Here is an 18,360-nt window from a genome sequence, read left to right on the forward strand (position 1 = left end):
ACAAAACAAAAAGCAAAGTTCAGTTTTAGATAATGAGAAAGCAAGCAGAATGCCCGTAATAAATCTGCCTCTTTCAAAAAAAGAGAAAAATTTGGTCTTGGTTTTCATTTAATTTCAGTGCTCTATCGAAGTAAATAAAAGACCATTATTATTTTTAAAAACATATGTTTTTCATTAAAAAATTAGAATACTTATAATAGAGAAGAAACAATGTGTAACAGTAATCTGTCAAACCCAGCAAAATGTTTGAGTAAAACAGAGCAAAGAAAACAAGAAGCTCTGTTTTATGAAGAGATTTAGATTTTCCTTGCCTTTTGCACTCACGAGGAATTTTTTTTTTTTTTTTAGTTTGGAAAGCCTTATTAAATATTACAGAATCCATAATAAAGTGGGAAATTAGAATACCATAGAGCACCAGATAATTGTTCCATAAGTCTGACACCTGATATTGGCCAGTGGCCAACATCAGATTTTTCAGAGAAAGACTACAATTACTTTTTAGGAATTAAAGGTTTTTATATAGTGCCAGGCACTATGGAACAGCCACTCATCTGTAAAGTTGGAAAGATATTCTTCCCCAAGGTTACTCAGAATGTGAAGTTCTCTAAAATCTACACATGTAGTCACACTGCCTTATTATAATCCAGGCTAAAACCAGCAACCCATCTTTGGGAACATTTGGCAAAAATTACCTCTGCATGGCTCAAGCCCCAGACCTTCAACTGTCAGTCAGTCAACACTTACCTCAGATCCTTTGGAGAACTTTACCAAAGCAATGATTTAAGGATAAATTAGCCTTATCAGAATGCATAGAGTACATATGCAACAAACTAAAAACCTAGCGAGAATTTCCTGCCAGCTAGTTTTACCAAGCTTGATTTTCTTTCATCACATTCTCTATTTTCCAATCTGAACCCAGCTGTTGGAAGCTATTTGACACTCTTTAAGAAAAAGTCTGTCTTTGTTAATTAGTCTTAATGATTTTATAGAAACATCTTTGAGTTACATTTGGATAACAGAATTGAAAACCACAACAAATCAAAGTAAAAGTAGAAAGCAATGCAGTGAAAGGTATGGGGCAGTTTTTAAATTCTGAACACATGAGTAAAGATACCAGCACGGAAAAAATGTCTGATGCTTAGATCAGGAGAAAGTATAATTTTTTTAAGGGGAAGGAGAGTTTGTCAGCCCTACTCAATGTTCATGCACATATGTGAGGAGTAGTTCCCTAGTGCAAAGAGGAGACTGAAGGAAAGTAATCTCAATGCCTTACCTGAATGTGAATCAAGGTGCAACCTCTAGCTCATAAATAAAGAAAGAGTTGAAAGCTAAGAAACACTTGGCAAAACAAGCCTAAATTCTGCTATCCTTGAGCAACAAGTGAAGAGATAGAATGTTACATTCTATCTTGCAAAAATATTCAGGAATATTCTGAAGACATGTTGTATGGCATTATAAGACAGACTGCATAGATTTCTCACAGCTAAAAAAGGCTTCTGTTTCACATGAGCTATCATGGAAAAAAAACTTCAGTGCCTTAGCTATGTAACCAAGCTTCCTTTGTTTCAGTAAGCTATGGAGTTAGCAGAGCCACAGTAACTCACTAATCCTGCCATAAACCACCATAAAAGTAAACTATTTTAGCCTAAGATAACATGTCTATATATGTGTTTGCCACATGTTTAAACAATGAACTCTGCTGACATGCAGTAATTTGGGCATGTGCCTCAGCCTTCCACACATGCAAATGCTCTCAGCTGAAAGTTCCAATTTTCCCAAGTTGTGTATCGTACTAGGCAAGAAACTATCATCAGGCAACTTTTGTTTTGTAATTAATATTTATTTTTCAGCAAAAAAGATATATTCATAGGCATGCATGTATCAAAAGAATGCAACAGCAACTAAATCCAGCCTTCCTAAAGAGAGGCCTTCTCCTACTCTTCTGTCATGTGAAATTTGTATTGAATTACTTGCTCAGCGTGGGTGGACATTTCAAAGCCATGGTTTCATAATCACACAGCCAAACAGCAGCGCTGTTTTATAGGAACCCCTTTAAATTTTCCTTATTGCAGTGCATTCAGGATCGTTTTCCCTCCACTGCACAATCCGAGCCTGTACCTGCACCTGTCTTCACACATAAGGGTGTTGTGTTGACTTTGCGACTGCCTGGATTACTTAAATACGCTCCTGCTTCAGCAATAATGACAGAAATATGCAATGGCTGGTTTCCCACAGGAGATTAGATAACCGGTCAAAACCCTATAAATAGAAATAAAAGAACCTAAGGTAAGGTCACATTCTTAAGCCCACTTATAAGCGAAGCAGCTCTAGCATTAACTCTGATAACCAAGTCAGACTTTAACGTTCTGATAAAAACCTACTTGAACAAAGCACACCATGTAAAGCAAGCTTTTAATAGCCGAAAATAAAATAAAATAAGGTAACACTTTAGCCTGCTCTCAAGTATATGAAATAGTGTGTTTTGAAGGAGAAAGTGACAGTTGCTGAAACGAAACTTAGCTAAGAGGTAACTTTTCCGTAACCAATACCACCGGCCGGGGCTGACAAAAGACGCCACCCCGAGGTGCTCTGGAGCAGTTTCCAGCGCCTGTGCTGCAGGAAGCGAGGCTGCGAGGCTCCGGCGCTCCGTGCGAGCCGCGCAGAGCCCGCTCCCCACAGCCGGGCCGCATGCCGGCCGGGCGGGGCGCGGCGCTCGGGGCAGGAGGCGCCCGCGCCAGGCCGGGAGCAGCGGCCCGGGAACCGCAGCTCCCGCCATTCCCTTCGCGGGGCGCGGCCCGCCGACCCGGAGCAGGAAGCAGAGGATGGCGTCCCTTGACCCCCGGGCGGCACTGAAGAGCGAACGGGGAATGATGGAGGTGAGCCGGCAGCGGGGAATGGGGAGCGGGCAGGCGAGCGAGCGCGCGGCGTCCCCTCAGCGCCTGGCGGCGGGCGCCGGCTCCCGGCGGGGCGGGCGGAGCTCCGCGGGCACGGCCGGCCCTGGTCCCTCGGCTGCCGGCCGGCCCTGCGGCTCCGCCCCGAGCGGCGGGGCCCGGCGGGGGACGGGACGGGACGGGACGAGGCGAGGCGAGGCGGGCACCGCGGGCTCGGTGCGGCCGGGACGGGACCCGCGCCTTGCGGTGAGGCCGCGGGGCAGAGCCGCTGCTGAGGGGAGCTGCCGCTCGCCTCCCCGTGGGGCAGTGCTGCGGGAAGGCAGGTCCCTCTGCTTAGGGGAGGGACTTGTTCTCCCCCTGCCTGCCCAGCACAGTTGCTCTCGGGAGAAGGGGTGGCAGAGGTGTTTGTGAGGCGTATTTCGAGGAGCAGTTTTTATTGCTATTTCACCCTTTCTGTTTTACTTGTTGCGGTGCAAGAGTGACACTGTCTGGAGAGTTTATCTGATGCCTTTGACACTCAGTTACTATCAGAATGCACCACTGATTTTTTTTTTCAATTATTTTAAAAAATTTTAATGTGTACGTTTCATACCTTTTGGTTGTGTTGTTAAACTTGATTCAAGTTTTTCGTTCTCTACCTGCTGTACACAGAGTAATTCAATGAAGCCAAAACAAAGCATTGGTTTTAGAAACAACACTAAAATAGCTTGATTAGAAGTTTGCAAATCAAAATTTCTGTATGTAACTGGTTGTTTATACATTTGTTACAATTTAAAGGATTTTTTAAAATTGTAAAATATTTAAGCTTTATCTTGAATAGATATTATTTATTTACTCTTAATCCAACAGTTTAAGATAGTTCCCACTATCAAGAGCTTAACTAAGGCAGAATTTTGCAGTCTTTCCTTGGACACATGAAAAATCCTTGGTGGATTTATAGCTGTAGTCCCTGTTTTAAAAAAGTAAGGATCTCAGGCCATCCAGATTTTGGCAAGATAAATAAGGCAGCTACATAGCAGATTTCCTTAATATTAGCTTGTGGGTTAAGCTTGACTTCAGATGCTAAGCAAGCTGTATCTAGTTTGAGTTAAGACTTATTTCTTTGTCCTGTACACTATGGTTTTTCAAAATACTGATACAAAGAGAATAGGTTTTCCTCTAAGAAATTCCTCTAAGACAATAGGTCTTCCTCCATCCTCCAACATACTGCAGTTACCACTGCTTAGCATCTTTGAGATGGAACTCAAACGTTGGTGTTCCAGGTGCTTTAATCTCCTTTTGGGGCAGTGGATGGGGATGAATGGTTGTGGTGTCCCCTTCTGGCTGTGGAACTGCCTGACTGCCTCACCCGTGGGGTCGCCTCCTCTGTTGTTGCTACGCTCTTGCCACACTTTTAGCTTTATCATAGGATTGTATGTAAGACTTAAAACAGCAGGAAATCAACTTCAAGCAGGTAGAACAAGTGATTTTACATAAGGCATTGCTCATGAGGGGTAGTTTTCTGTGTTGTTCCTTCACTTTCTTTCGGGTCCTGGCAGTGCATAGGAAATAGAACAGGACAACTGAGATCAGCTGATCTATCAAAAAAGCTTTTCTCAGCTGCCAGATGAAAAGGTTTATTAGAAAAGCTGTAATTTCTTGTTTATTTTGTTTTTTAATATTATTACATAAATTCCAACACAATGGGACGTAGAAGGAATTTGGTGTTTTGGTGGATTGTTTCATTTTGGGGGGTGAGGGGCTGTTTAAAGTTGAGCTGCTAAGGTATTCCTTCTGACCATAACTGCTATAACAGCTCAGGTATTTTATCATGAGCAGTGCATAGTCTGGGAAGTGATAACAATGTTTAGTACACAGGGCCCATTCCAAAAGGAATGGGTAACATTTATATAGGAAAGACTCTCAAAATTACTTCCATATTAAGAAAAATGTGCTGCAGACTTTCAAAAAGGTTTATCCATTTGTTAACTGTTTGCAAAATGGTACAGAAAAATTTTAATGCCTTAGGGCATGGAAAACATGCATTATTAATGTTATTTTAAATGTCTCTTAAACTTCCATGTTGCCAGATGGGGTGAGAGAAGTGTCCTGCACTGCAAATGGCCTCCTGTTTGACATTTATTGCTTGCTAGTCTGGAGTCAGCTTTGGTGGATGAGGAAGATTGGTGACTCTAAGGTAGGTACTAACAAGGTGATTTAATGCTTACAATCCGTAGCATAAAAGGCCTGTGTGACACCTGGAAGTCCTTTGTGTTTGGACACCCTACAGCACATAACTGCTTGTTGCTGCAGTCATATTTTTATTAAAAATTGTGAGATTCAAAATTGATTTGCAGATCTTTTGAGTAATAAGGATTTCTTTTCCAGCCTAGAGAATTACTTTGTCTGGTATAGTCTCAAATGGGTTTTCTTACATATATCTCCTGTCTTAATTGTTAAGGCAACTTAGGAAAGTAAGTAATTTAATTAATTTGACAAGATTATTGCTTAATAACCTAACAGAGTGTGGGCTGTACTCATAACTATAGTATTTGATTTCATTAATGAAAAGTTAGCCCCTTCTATCAAAGATAAAATGTATTGTTAAATGTAATATTAGGGTAACCTAGTAAAGCAGAAGTTTCTTTTTAGAATACAGCTTCATTTAAATCAGGTATTGGTCTGTAGCTGAAGCAGTTCAGACTTTTAAAGAGCTTGGAGCTTGGAGCTTCAGGATACAGTGAGTATGATGATGGACTTACGTAAAAATTTTTTTTACCTACAGATGTTTGAGAGAATCAAACGACTTGATGAAGCTTCTGCTTCTTCAGCACAAGGTAAGAAGTTGAAAAAGTTCAAGATTGTTTTTGTTGAGGTTACATTTAAAAATGTAATAACTATCAATAAAAGTATTAGTTTATCTTGTAGTTCAATTGCATGCTTTGATTTCTTAAATTTCATTACGGAACTTAGATGGAAGGAGTGACTTCTGAATCATCCACAAAGTTTCCATGTAGGTGTAATTTTCTTGTCCTGTTGAAAACTGTTTGAGACACTTTACATTTTATCTCAGTAATCATGGATGTTGCAATACCAATGTAGATTGCCTGCTCTTGAATCCAGACAAATCAGTAGAAAAACTCACCTAAGCTATGAAAGAGTAAAGCTTATTTTATGAAATTGTTGGATGAACTTTGCTGACAACAGAATGTCTTCATGCTGTTTTGAACTTACTAAATCTTTTATCTTCCTTTAAAATAGTAGTTTTGACAAATGCAAGAAAAGTAGAGATGTAAGAGAAGTAGCTAGTGCACATAAAACTCTCCATCTCTGTGATACTCTGTCGGATTTTGTGTTTTCTACATGTGTGTTTGGGTGGTTTATTTCTTGGTTGTTGTTTTTGTTTTTCTGTAGGAATCCAAAGACATGATGTTGAGGGCTCTCCACGACAGGACAGCAGTAGCAGGTAAGTTAGGTGACGATCTAAGTGGCTTCCAGCTTACTGCTTACCAAAGTAAAATGGGAAGAATCTGCTTTTCAGCCTTATCTGTTACCTTGTGTAATGGATGACAGCAACACAAAATGGATTGAGTGTATAATTGGAGGTCCTTTGTATATTACACCCATGTACTGTTAAAAACTGTGGGGAAGGCACATTGTAGTGCCCCAAACTACTGTGTGGATGTCAAGATTTTTGGTCTTTTCTTCTTTTATTTCGAAATACTAACAAACAGATGAATGAAAAGATGACTCTACCTTTTTCTTTGGAGGCAGTTATTTTCAGATTTCAGCTAACTTTATCTTCAAGCTGTTATTCTTTGATTTGTATTTAAGGAAAAAGTTCTTTAGTGAAATTTGCTTCAGAATACTTTAAAAGACATAGTCTCACTTACCATTACAATTCTAAGATAGAAACATTTATCTTGGAAGTTTATCCCATCTCTGTAGTAAGATAGATATTTAGAATTTCCATGCTAAGGACATGAATTAAACAATCCAGCATGTCTCGACAATATTACACGCTTCTTTCAGTTTACACAGAAGAGGACAAGAACATCCTCAGCCTGGAGTATCGACTGTGCAGAATAGACAAGGATACTGCAACTGTTGCCATGTACACTACAGTAATCTGGAACAGGTGAGACAGCTTCTGCATAATTTGGCAGCAGATAGCAAGGATTTCTCAATTTATAAATACCTGTTTCTACACCAAACAACCAATATTGAGTGAAAAATAAGCGGTTTGTGAATTGCACAATATGTGCCCTCAGGAAGATACCTTGCTTATTTGTTGCCTGTTGTAAAAGATGCTGACGGGGTGGCACAGCTGCTGCAGTCTGCTTTTCTGAAGAGCCACACAGGTCTGCGTTGCATCCATTATGGTTTTCCCTGTGTCTTTAATCTTGAGATCTCTATATATTTTAAAGTATTGGGGTTATAGTAATATCTTAGATATCAAGGCTGGAGACACTTGATCAGCCATTTTCAGTTCTTTTGCCAGTCTCCTCTCTTACAGACTTTTTTGATGAGAAAGTAGAAGCCTATTTAATCTTCTATACTTAAGAAAGTTCTTGTTAATTTGAATGAATTATAGGATGTTTGCTCATATGAAGATCAATAATATTATAAGTAATTTACAGATACATTTATAGTGTTTGTTCTGGTTAAAAGACTTGTGAGCAGCTCTGAGATTTGTGAGAGTGTTTGTACTAGTTAGAAGAGATTTGTCAGCAGCTACCAGAACCACTAATTTAAATTCCAGCTCAGAAAGATACTTCAATACATTTTAGTATTATTTGAGACTGCCTGAACATACTTAAAAACCTCAAGATTATTTTAAAATTGTAAAATAAACTTTTTCTTTAAATATTTTCATAGCAGTTGTGTAATGTTTAACCGAGGAAGGAATTTTTAGGAATAGGCCTGTGTGTTAGCAGTAGTATTAGACTAATCATCTGTTGCATCTTTCACCAGCATATTTTCAGCTCCCAGCACAGACATTTTACAACGTACTGTAGGAATCGTACGGGTACCAGTAGCTTGATGGAGCGTTTCCTTCAGGATGTTTTGCAGCATCATCCCCACAGATACCATGACAGCAGGTATAATACAGACAGCTTACTTTTTTTAATATGTGTTAGTGGTATGCATGTGTTATGATTTCCTGTATTTGTTCTACTGCTGAGCAGTAAATTTGGCTCATTTGAGGTGAAACTTGCTCAATGGAGACAATTGCTGTTTATATGAAGACAAAACTTCACTACCTAGGGATTTGAAACAACACCACTGATAGCATATAAATGTGAAGACCTGAAAGAAGAAGGAATATACAGGCCAGCACTTATGATGGCAGACTATATAATCTCACATGCATTTACAAATTCTTAAAATTTGAGCTTTATATGTTTTATTCTAAATATTATGATTCTGGGCCTTACATATATATATTTAGCAGCATATTTTATGTATGTTTGGAAAGAGTTCATAATTTTGGTTTGTTGATTATGTCAGGTAAGTATTTACATGTTTATTTTTTCATTAGCCTTGCAGGTCACCTGTTCAATTAATATTTGAATTACATTAATTGGCCAATTCATTAATGCTCAAATTTTGAAAAGTGTTCTCTTTTTTTTATCATATGCGTGTTTCAAGAGTCATAAGAGGATCAGTGTGTTACATTTTTCTCTGTAGATAAGGGAAAATAGATTAAACCTCATTTGTTATGTTTTGAAAGGCAGACAAAAATCCCAGTTTAATCCCAGTATAGTTTCTCAATATACAACTCTGTGTCTAACAAACAAGCAGAAGGGTGTTCTGCCTGAAAGCACTCAGTGGCCCTCATTATCAGGGATGTGCTAGAAGTAGCTAATATGCATGTCTATACCAGACTAGCACAGGACATGATGTTCACATCACTATAAGTAAATAAATTGTCATCCCATCTTAAATAGATTTTATTGCACTATCGAGAACATGTCAGCATTTTTTGCTCTGGAGAAAATATAGGATTCACTTTAAGACAGGCTTCTCTGGAGGTGTCACTAATAAAGGGTTGTTGCTTTGCTGAATTACACCTACTATCAAGGAAGAACATGCTATCCATGTTCCTCTAAGTTGTTGGAAGAAGGAATAGAATGAGAAAAATAATATACAAAATCTAGATTAGGTCGGAGGAAGAAGGGGGACAGTACTCCCAAATCTAGACAGAGTTTGTAGGAAGAAAAGCAAAGATGGAAAAGAAAGTATTGATAGATTTATGCTGTGGTCCTGCTCTGAAAAGAAAGTCATGGTCTTAACTGACACTCAAAGTAAGATTTTGATTCTCTTCTTTCTTATATTAAAACACTTGGATTTATGTACAGTTTCACACAGTTCTTTAAATAACTGTTTTGCTATTTAGCTGAATTCATACAAGGGATCCTTATGTGTAATTTTAAAATATTATGGGAATATTTGTAAGACTTGATTTATTTTACAGAACCAGTATACCTAGTAGTTATGTGGAAAAAGGAAAAATTCAGCAGAGCTTTGCCTTATACTGAATTTCAAAGGATATTGTTGTTCTTCCCCAGTAAAAAAAACCAAAACAAAACCAAACACCCACAAACCACCAAATCCTTCCTTCCTCCAAACACTTGGTATGTAAGTTTTTTACCTAAGGAAATAGTATTGAGCATTTTATAAAGTAAATCTTCATTTTGCTTAAGGGGGTAATTTGTAGCAAAACCGTCAAAGGTTCCTAACTATATAAAACTGTTGTTCTGTTCTCTTCCCCACAGGGACATTTGCTTAAAAGTAATTTTTGAGAAGTGCTTGTAGGCTGTTAACTGAGGTAGAGACCTAGGAGTTGGCTGTAGTTTCTCCGTATGAAAATCTATTTAGTTTTATATTCAGTCTTTCAGCAAGATCCACCTGCCAGGATGCAAAGATGTTTCACACAAAGATGGAAGAATTCTGAAGTTAGGAAGTTAAAAGATTATTTCTGTTGCATCTGGCATTCCCTTTAGGTCCTATTTCAGAGGTGACCAAGAATTCATGCAAGGGCAAAGCAGCATTGTGGATGATAAGCATTATTTGATAATCTGATGTATTTGGTTACTTTGCATTCATGTATTTTAATGCTTCATTATATGAGATTTCTGTTGCTTACTCAGTCCTATATCCCTTAGCTGTATGTAGTCTTAGTTATATAACCAAGGAAATTACTGTACTATAAAATTGATCACAATACTTCTGTTAGTTGATATCTGCCATGTATTAAAGTAAGCATCTGTTTGGGTCTCACAGGATGGTTATAATTTTTGAGTGAAACACATTAGTCTCTTCTTCAGTTATATTTACATATTTAAAAAATTGTTTCCATTGGATTTGCCTGGCTGCTACACATTGAAGCCTTGTGGGTTCCTGGGTTGCATAGGAAAAATCGTCCATATCTGTCAGCTGTGTTAATTCTGGAAGACACAAACCCTTGTGTTTGAGGCAGGCTTAAAGACAGAACTGCCAATTACAGAATATATAAAAATCTGTTGTCACAGCAAGGCTGAACAATCCTAACTTGGCTTCTTGCAGGAGTGAGTCAGAAGCTGTGGTATGTGTGTGAGAAACAGTAAACATGGAATTCCTTGGCCACATGTGCAGAGTTCCTATCAGGCAGCCATGTTTTGTAGGGAAAAGGGCATTTATACTCAACAATAGTTTTATACTGTGTCTTATTATTATGTTCCATTTCTCTACAAAAGCTTGATTTTAAGAAATAATAGTATGACCAGTGAAATCACCTCTTTGTAGGCTTACTGCTTCAAACAAAGGAAAGATCTTTACTTTTTCTGCTTTGCTGTATTTATAAAATTATTGTAATCTATGTTTGGCCATTCTTAATTGATGATTGCATAAAGAGGGTGCTAGACTAATGCCCAAATTGTTATCTTTAGCTTAGTGGAGCATTTCCCCCTCCATAATTTTAAAAAAGTTGAATATCTCTGAGATAGAGCATCAGAAATAGTAATTTCAGTTTATTCATTAGAAGTGATGCCGTCTGGGTAATGAGTCTTAAAAATACCCCACACTGCTGTTTGAAAACTTTTAAGCATATTTACAGTATTTATCTAAGCTGGTTTTTTCTCTCCTCCCCTTTAGACCAACCTATGATGACATGCCATTCCCCGTCACTCTGGAGGCTCCTAGGATTTCTTGCCTGTCCTCAGAAGAGATGCAGAAAAAGAGGAACAGTGAGAAACAGGAGATTTCCAGCAAAGACCAGGAGTTCACTCGTGAAATAGGCTCTTCTGTTCCATGCCTGTCTCGTGAGGGCACAAACAAAACTTTTGTTACACAAGCATGTTTTCGAAAACTTCAAAGAGGCCAGGAACGTGTTCCAGGAATATCTCAGCAGTCTATTGGCATTTGTAGCGATAAGAAATGGGTAAATCTGAAACGTGCTCGAATTGCAGATCATAAGCATGAAGGTCAGTCCACAGCTGTGAGCCTTGTACCTCAGCAGTTTTCTCTCAGTCCTACAAGCCACAGTTCCTCTGTTAATCCTAAAATGGGAAAAAATGTTAGGGATTTGACAGCATCAAATCTGTTTCTGCGTAGTGGATGTGATGAAAGAGCATTGGAGGTGTGCAGTAAGGATGTGTTATTGAACCCACGTTTGAATCCTGCTCCAGTATTGGTTCACCCAAAATGCCCTTCAGTTTCTCATCAGAATCCTACACACAGCCACAGCAATTCTTCCTTTATTACCTCAGGTCAATCTCTCTCAAAGCGAGATAGTTTACGAACTCAGGATGAAACTTTGGTGTCTGATCTTCATCTCAGGGATACTGTGGGTATCAGCAGCTCCCTTGATCTTGGGACATCCCCACAACTAGCAAGATGCAAAAACATAAAGACAAACAGAGGTGATGAAAGTTCAGTGGATGAAACTATTGAAGATGTAATTGTGAAATACTGCCATGAAACTACATCTGAAGAAATTAATTTCAAGGAAGAGAATAATCCCAGTGTACCTTTTTCATCATTTCTGGACCATACTAATTTAGAGGGCTCTGAAATGAGTTTTGACTGTGATGCACCAATACAGGTGGGAGCAGATTTACCCAAGGCAGCTATCAAAGATATAGAATTCCTGAAAGAGGTCCAGGTATGTTTGCAAGATAAAGACTATGGAACACAGCTCTCTTCTGTTTTAAAAACTGAGTCATTAGAGAAAATAGAAGCAGTGAAAAAGGATGTCATAGTTCATACCGAAGAACCAGTTCTTCCAGCCCTGCCTCACGTGCCTCCTTCTTTTGTGGGAAAAACTTGGTCTCAAATAATGTATGAAGATGATATAAAAATTGAAGAACTTGTGCGTGATTTCAGGGAAGGTCGTTTTCGCTGCTACTTTAACAGTGAATCCTCAGCCAATTGTACAGGGAAGAGAATGAAGAAGAAAAAGCAGAAGGATGAAAAAAGGATCAATATTATTGAGGGTAATAGAACAGAAAGTGCACCAGTTAAAGCATTGCCAGAATTTAATGATGCTTTAAGTGGTGGCTCTGATTTTGATAACCCATCTTTAGCCTCAGATACACTATGCAACCCACAAATTGTAAAAATGCCTAGGAAAAGGACATGGCGTCTGGCTTCAAGGTGTCAGGTGGTTAAAGTCAGCCATGGCACCCAAACAAGTCTGCTGAACTACCCTGTAGCAAAAAGGAAAATGTCTAGAAGGGAATCTGATCCAGCTGATCAGAAAGCAAGCATAGCATGTCTGGAGAATGAAAAAACTCCAAACATGAAAACCAGACTATGTGCTCTTAAACTTCCAGAATCCTATAGCAAGATCATGAGTCCTGTACAGCCCAAGACAGTGGTGTATGTACTCTCATGCCCAGAGGTAAAACAGTGCAAAGGTAAACCTGTAGATATTCCCAAAATGAGGAAAAATCATAACTCCACAGATAGCAAGGACTCTGTAAGATATAAATACAAACAGTGTTCTCTCAAATATTATGACCCACTGACAAATCGAATTCTGAAAACACCTCCAAAGAGTACAGTTGGAGAAAAGGCCAAAAAGCCCTCTCATGTTCGACAGCTTTTCAGAAGTCTCAGCTTTGATGCAAACATGAAAAAACTAGCTGATACACAGAGAGAAAGCATGCCATCAAAGTCACTCAATTGGTCAGACTTCTGTAGTTCTTCAGCATCTTTCCTGCCAGATCAAGATAAAGGGAATGATGCAGCCTCAAGTCAAAAGGCAGATGGACCATCTGTTGCCACAGAAAGAACAGATTGTCTTGTATCTGAGAACTCTTTTAAACACCTAATCATTTCACCTTTGAACTCTGTGATAGAAGGAGATTATAGATTAATTCCATTTAATAGAATTACCAAAACTCCTCTGACCTCCATCAGGAGTGAGTGGTCAGAGAGGGAGACTCCAAAAGCAATATGGAAGAGAAAAGAAGGCACTAACAAAGAACCGGTTTTTTCCAGAAAGGCTGCAGGATCTAAGTCTGTCAGATGTACTCTTGCAAGGAGAGGAAACAGAGTAACCACAGGCAAACAAACGTCCAGAACTAAAAAACAGCAGAAAGAGGGGATGAGAAGACAACTTCAGCCTTGTGCCCAGAAATCTGCTTTCTCCATCCATAGGTGCCAGACAAGGAAAACTACAGTGGGAAAGCACCCTAAGAAAGAAAAGCCTGATGCTAAAAAATTAAAGGTGAGGAGGAAACCAAAAAGGGCCTTTTTGAACTCAACAGTTGTAACAGGGATTCCTGAAAAAAGGCAGAAAGTCACATCAGAATCTTTTCCCAAGAAACCAGAGCAAGCTTCCTCCAAAGTCAGGAACTGGGGAGTAAGTGGAGATCGGGGTCATCCTGGCACTCTGAACCGCCCCTCTAGGAGAACTTCTGCTGTACCATTACTTCGAAACTGTCTTGTTCTACCAGGTGAGAGCTAGCTACCAAAAGAACTTTTTTTTCTGTTTTTTATAGCCAGCACCTGGAAGAAGGAAGGAGAAAAAAAGGAGGTCATAGACAATGCAGATGAAGTGCTAGAGCTCCAGAAAGCGCAAAGCCAGTCTAATGTGAAATAAATACAAGTGTAAACTCAGCTCTTGCTCCTGGAATATGGGGACACAATGTATTGCACTGTTCTACTGTGTAAAGCTGCAGAAGTTGTGGATTTGATTTAAAAGCACTTATAATCATATTTACTAGTCTTCACCTGTACATCAGTAAAATGACCTTGAATGGTATCATATTGTTATTATGGTATTATCAGTGCATAACAGTGCACTATAATAAGGTAATTTAGAAGCTCTGCTAATGAATTGTGCCTATTTAAATTTTTTTACGTAATTCTAAAGTGCAGAAGATGACTTAGTTGCTAGGCTAAAAAATTTAATGAAGATACATCAATCAGGGCTGAATTCTGTGTGTGTATTTTGTGTTTGTGTATATGTGCACCTTCTTCAACACATAATATATACTTGCCTGTGGAATGGCATTAAAATTAATACAGTATGATACAATTCAGATCAGTTCAATGCTTTCCTGAAATGAAATATAATTTTACACATTTTTTGTATGGACTTCTTTGTTCCTGAAACCATGTCCAAACCTTTTTTTATTTTTTTGTGGACTGAAAGTCACTGTGGGCTCTCATCAAGCAATAATGGACCATGCTGGTAAGAAAATATGTCTCCTTAGGGGACTGTTCAAATGGTGGTAACTGAATTGAAATCTTGAATTCTGAAAGAAATATAGGGTTATGTTTGGGGTTTTTTTTTGTTTGTTTTTAATAGCTTGTTGATTAAATTTGTAGGTGAATTTCACATTCCTTAGTGAGGGGGATGGAAAAGTTATAATGCAAACAAATAGCAGTAAGTTGTTTTAGAATGTCAGCCTTGAGTTTGGAGTTCTGTGCTTTTCTGGCTTTATTTGGTGTAGTGTTGGTTAAATTTTTATGGACTAGAGTTCAAACTTTCTAAATTTGCAGTAAAATATTTAAATAAACATAACACAGCATCCATCTAAATGTATTAGAGTTAAAATATTTGGTTAAAACCCTGGTTGAATTAAAATTATATTCCACAGAAATTCAAGTTTGGCCACTGATGTTCCATCTGCTATGGTTTTATGACCAAAAAAACTCCCAAACTCATGGTATTTTAGCTTAGTTTTCTTTCATTTTTTAATAATTATGATGATGACAGTTTGTTTGATGTGGTTAGGAAACATAAAGCCAGTCTTATGGATGTTTCTGTGCTTTAAAACCTAAGATTAATGGTTCATTTACAGTAAATTAAGCACACAGTTAAACATCATCATAATCCAGGCTTTGGTTTTCAAATCTTCAGTTTGATATATTACATTATCTATTTTACCGTGAAGGTCTTCATAAATTCTCTAGTGGTACAATACATTTTTCAGAACACAAGAAAAACATGGAAAAGACCAGACCCTGCTGTCTCTAACATTGACCATATCTGTGCATTTTCCCCTCAGAAAACAAAACTGTTCTTGATTCTTCATTCACTTCTTTCTGAAGTGTCAAGGGTCACAAATTTGGGCTGAGATGAAGGTGGCTTGGTAATAGTTTATTTTAATATACAGTATCTGAAGGAAATATAAAAGCTGTCATCATAAACCACATGTTCAGAGAATATTTTGAGGATGGTTTTAATGTATATGCATATTTCCTAAGATAAATAAAAGATGTGCATGTGTCAGCTGGAAAGTACGTTCCTTTACAAGTCAGATATGGTCTGACAGATTTATTATTTGTTTTGTTTTAATTTATTTTATTTTTTATATAAAAGTTTATTTCTTTGGATGAGTTTTCCTATGGTTGTCAGTAGACACAGAATCTTATGACTGTATTGCAAGTCACTGGAAAATGAAGGGCTATAATATAAATTTTTATAGCCCTCAACTAATTGTGCCTGTATAATTTAATATTTTGTCTAATATAAAACTGATGTTTTTAAAGCAAAGTTTTAAAGGAATGGTTTTTATAGAAAGGCTAATTTTTAGATAAAGCAAAAGAAGATTTTTAAATAAAGTTTGTTTAAAGCAAAGCTTTAACTATAGATAAGTCCCATTCTAACATATTTTTATGATACAAGAATGTTTTCCTATCGAGCTTCTTCCATCTTATTTTTCACAGTATTTCACATGTGAAGAGCATGAATTATTTTTGTGTGAACAAGTTTTAATGCACATTGTACTTTAAGAACACTAGTGTGTATTTGTTTAGAGTCAAAATGCTGTTCTCCACACTCATTCATTGTACACTTGTCTTATTCCAGTGCATAACTTCCCCTTGAAATCTTGAATAATAAAGATATGTTGAGGACTATAAAATTACTAATATTTTTAGACTGTAATGTCTTTTGTTTTTGGTAATAGACTCTCTTATCAGGGTGGGATTTTTAGAATAAAAATGTTATATTTACATAAAAGTGTAGGTAGCTATATATTTTCCTTAAAAAAAAAAAGAAAAATTAAAAAACCATATGTAAGAATTTATTAGAAGAATAAGACTTGAGGTACAAGTCTGGAAACATTTATGTGGTTGACATTGTCAAAATAAGGTTTACTGTGGGCTTGGATGTAGATCTGTGCTTTGCTTCTGAATATTCAGAAACCTCTTCTGTGCATGCTCAATGACCACTAGGAAAAAGAGGAAAGACTGTGATATGAGAAGTAAAAGGAGAAATGGCTTTGGAAAGGGAATTATGAATGTATTTGCGAAAAGAAAATATTGCAAAGATACTCAATATCATGTGCAAGAAGGAGAAAATTCTGGGGTCTTGAGAAATAGGTAAGCACTCTCCTGTTAGACAAGTAATACAGTTTCTTATCCTTGTGGAATGGAACACTGTCATTAGCAGCATGGCTGATACTTCAAAACATGGTTGTGAAGTCTGCAGCAATGGCAAACTTGAGAACTGAAATATTTTGTCTCCAAAATTGGTGGGTGGGTTGGTTGTTTCTGGGTGATATTTCTTGTTTCTGTGTTTGTGTTTCTTTTTTTCCTTTTATGTTTTTTTTTTTGGAGGGGGGGTGGGGGGCGGGAACTGGGTTCTTTTAATGGTAGTGGACAGAGATGTTTTGTCGGTATGTAGTTTCTATGATACATTTCATAATGTTTAAAAAGTCTCTTCCCACATAAAGTACTCATTCAGCCTTTCAAAACAGTCTTATTCTAAGCAGATAAATTTTTATTATTCATTAGTATTGTGAACCATGAGTGTGACCCTGTCATATTGTGCCAGGTCCTAACCAAACATAAAGTAGCAGTCCCCCAAAACTAGATAGCTGGGGCTTGCATCTCGCAGTTCTTCAGTTAATTTTATGATAGGACTTTTTGCTCCCTTGTTTTCTCTGACAGGTTTGTATCCAATGTTCTAGTAATTGTGTTATGAAAGTACCCCTCTCTGGGACTCAGATAAATGAAGTATTTCTGTTATAATGAGCCTATGGCTTCATCTGAAATTCTTTTTAAGTTTCATGCTGAATTTGTGCCCAAATGAGAATGTGTTTTGTGGTTTTCATGTTGTTGTTATTGATAATATATTTTGCAATAATTTTGCTTGGTGTTGTAATTTTTTATCTGCTTCTCTATCTCTTCTGTCTGTGGTCATTTGACACAATGTGGTTTTGTAAGGATACAGCCAGACTACAGACTCATCCAGTGCTGTTGCTGGATGTTCTTTCTCTGTATCTTCTGCTCATTTTAGTTCAGATTTGTTGGTTCCATTGTTTTTATCAGTCTATGTGTTTGGATTTCTTTTTTTATTTGTAAAGAGCTAAATTTCAGGGCAGTATATTCTGTTTGGAAGTAAATCAGTGATAGGTGGCAGAAGAGGGTGCTGTCCCAGTCTGAAGTGCAGAGGGCAGGTTGGCACAGGTGCTCCTGTGCTTAGGAGTCTGCTTTACCCCACTGTGAAACAGGAGTGGATGATGATTTTTGATTCCTTTGCTGGTCTTTCTTTCTTCTTTCCTTAGGGTCACTCTGCCTGAGAACAAAGTAATCTGAACTCATACTGGAAATAAGAGGTTTTCAGCTTTTGGTGTTTTGGGACAGATAGGAAAAGTAAAATGTATCTCTTTCACTAATGTAACTAAAATCACTGAATTTTTGCCTTTAATGTTTTACCTGCTGAATTACAGCATTCTTGATAATTTATCAGAAAAATTTGTAATAGCATAGTTCTGAGCATGCCCAGAAGGAAACATTTTCTTCCTTGTTTGTTTTGCAGTTATAAATTCATTCATTTCTTCAGCAGAACAAATGTTGTTTTAATAAAATAAAGACTCAATATGTGCTTTTGGTTTTTCTTTATTCTTGAAGTGGAATTTACCTTGAAGCTATTTGCTATAATTTGTTGTGGAAAGAACACAACAGCATGCTATGAAATAAGCTACTACTATGAAGGCAGACAGTCATAATTTAAACAACTGTTCACAGTGGTGTGATATCTTGCCTC

At 37.7% G+C, this 18,360-nt stretch overlaps 1 protein-coding gene across 1 annotated transcript in view; it reads left to right on the plus strand.

The window, feature by feature from the left end:
- ZDBF2 (zinc finger DBF-type containing 2) overlaps nt 1-16,234 on the plus strand; it is a 28,820-nt gene extending 12,586 nt beyond the window's left edge. Inside the window, exons 2-8 of the mRNA XM_072931860.1 lie at nt 2,856-3,137; nt 4,961-5,067; nt 5,656-5,707; nt 6,285-6,336; nt 6,903-7,008; nt 7,845-7,972; nt 11,007-16,234. Of these exons, the coding sequence (XP_072787961.1) occupies nt 2,856-3,137; nt 4,961-5,067; nt 5,656-5,707; nt 6,285-6,336; nt 6,903-7,008; nt 7,845-7,972; nt 11,007-13,824 (3,545 nt within the window). The 3' untranslated portion in view covers nt 13,825-16,234. The remainder of the gene's footprint in view (nt 1-2,855; nt 3,138-4,960; nt 5,068-5,655; nt 5,708-6,284; nt 6,337-6,902; nt 7,009-7,844; nt 7,973-11,006) is intronic.
- Nucleotides 16,235-18,360: the final 2,126 nt, after the last annotated feature.

This window comes from Taeniopygia guttata, chromosome 7 (genome assembly GCF_048771995.1).
Source record: "Taeniopygia guttata chromosome 7, bTaeGut7.mat, whole genome shotgun sequence".
NCBI classification, from domain to species: domain Eukaryota; kingdom Metazoa; phylum Chordata; class Aves; order Passeriformes; family Estrildidae; genus Taeniopygia; species Taeniopygia guttata.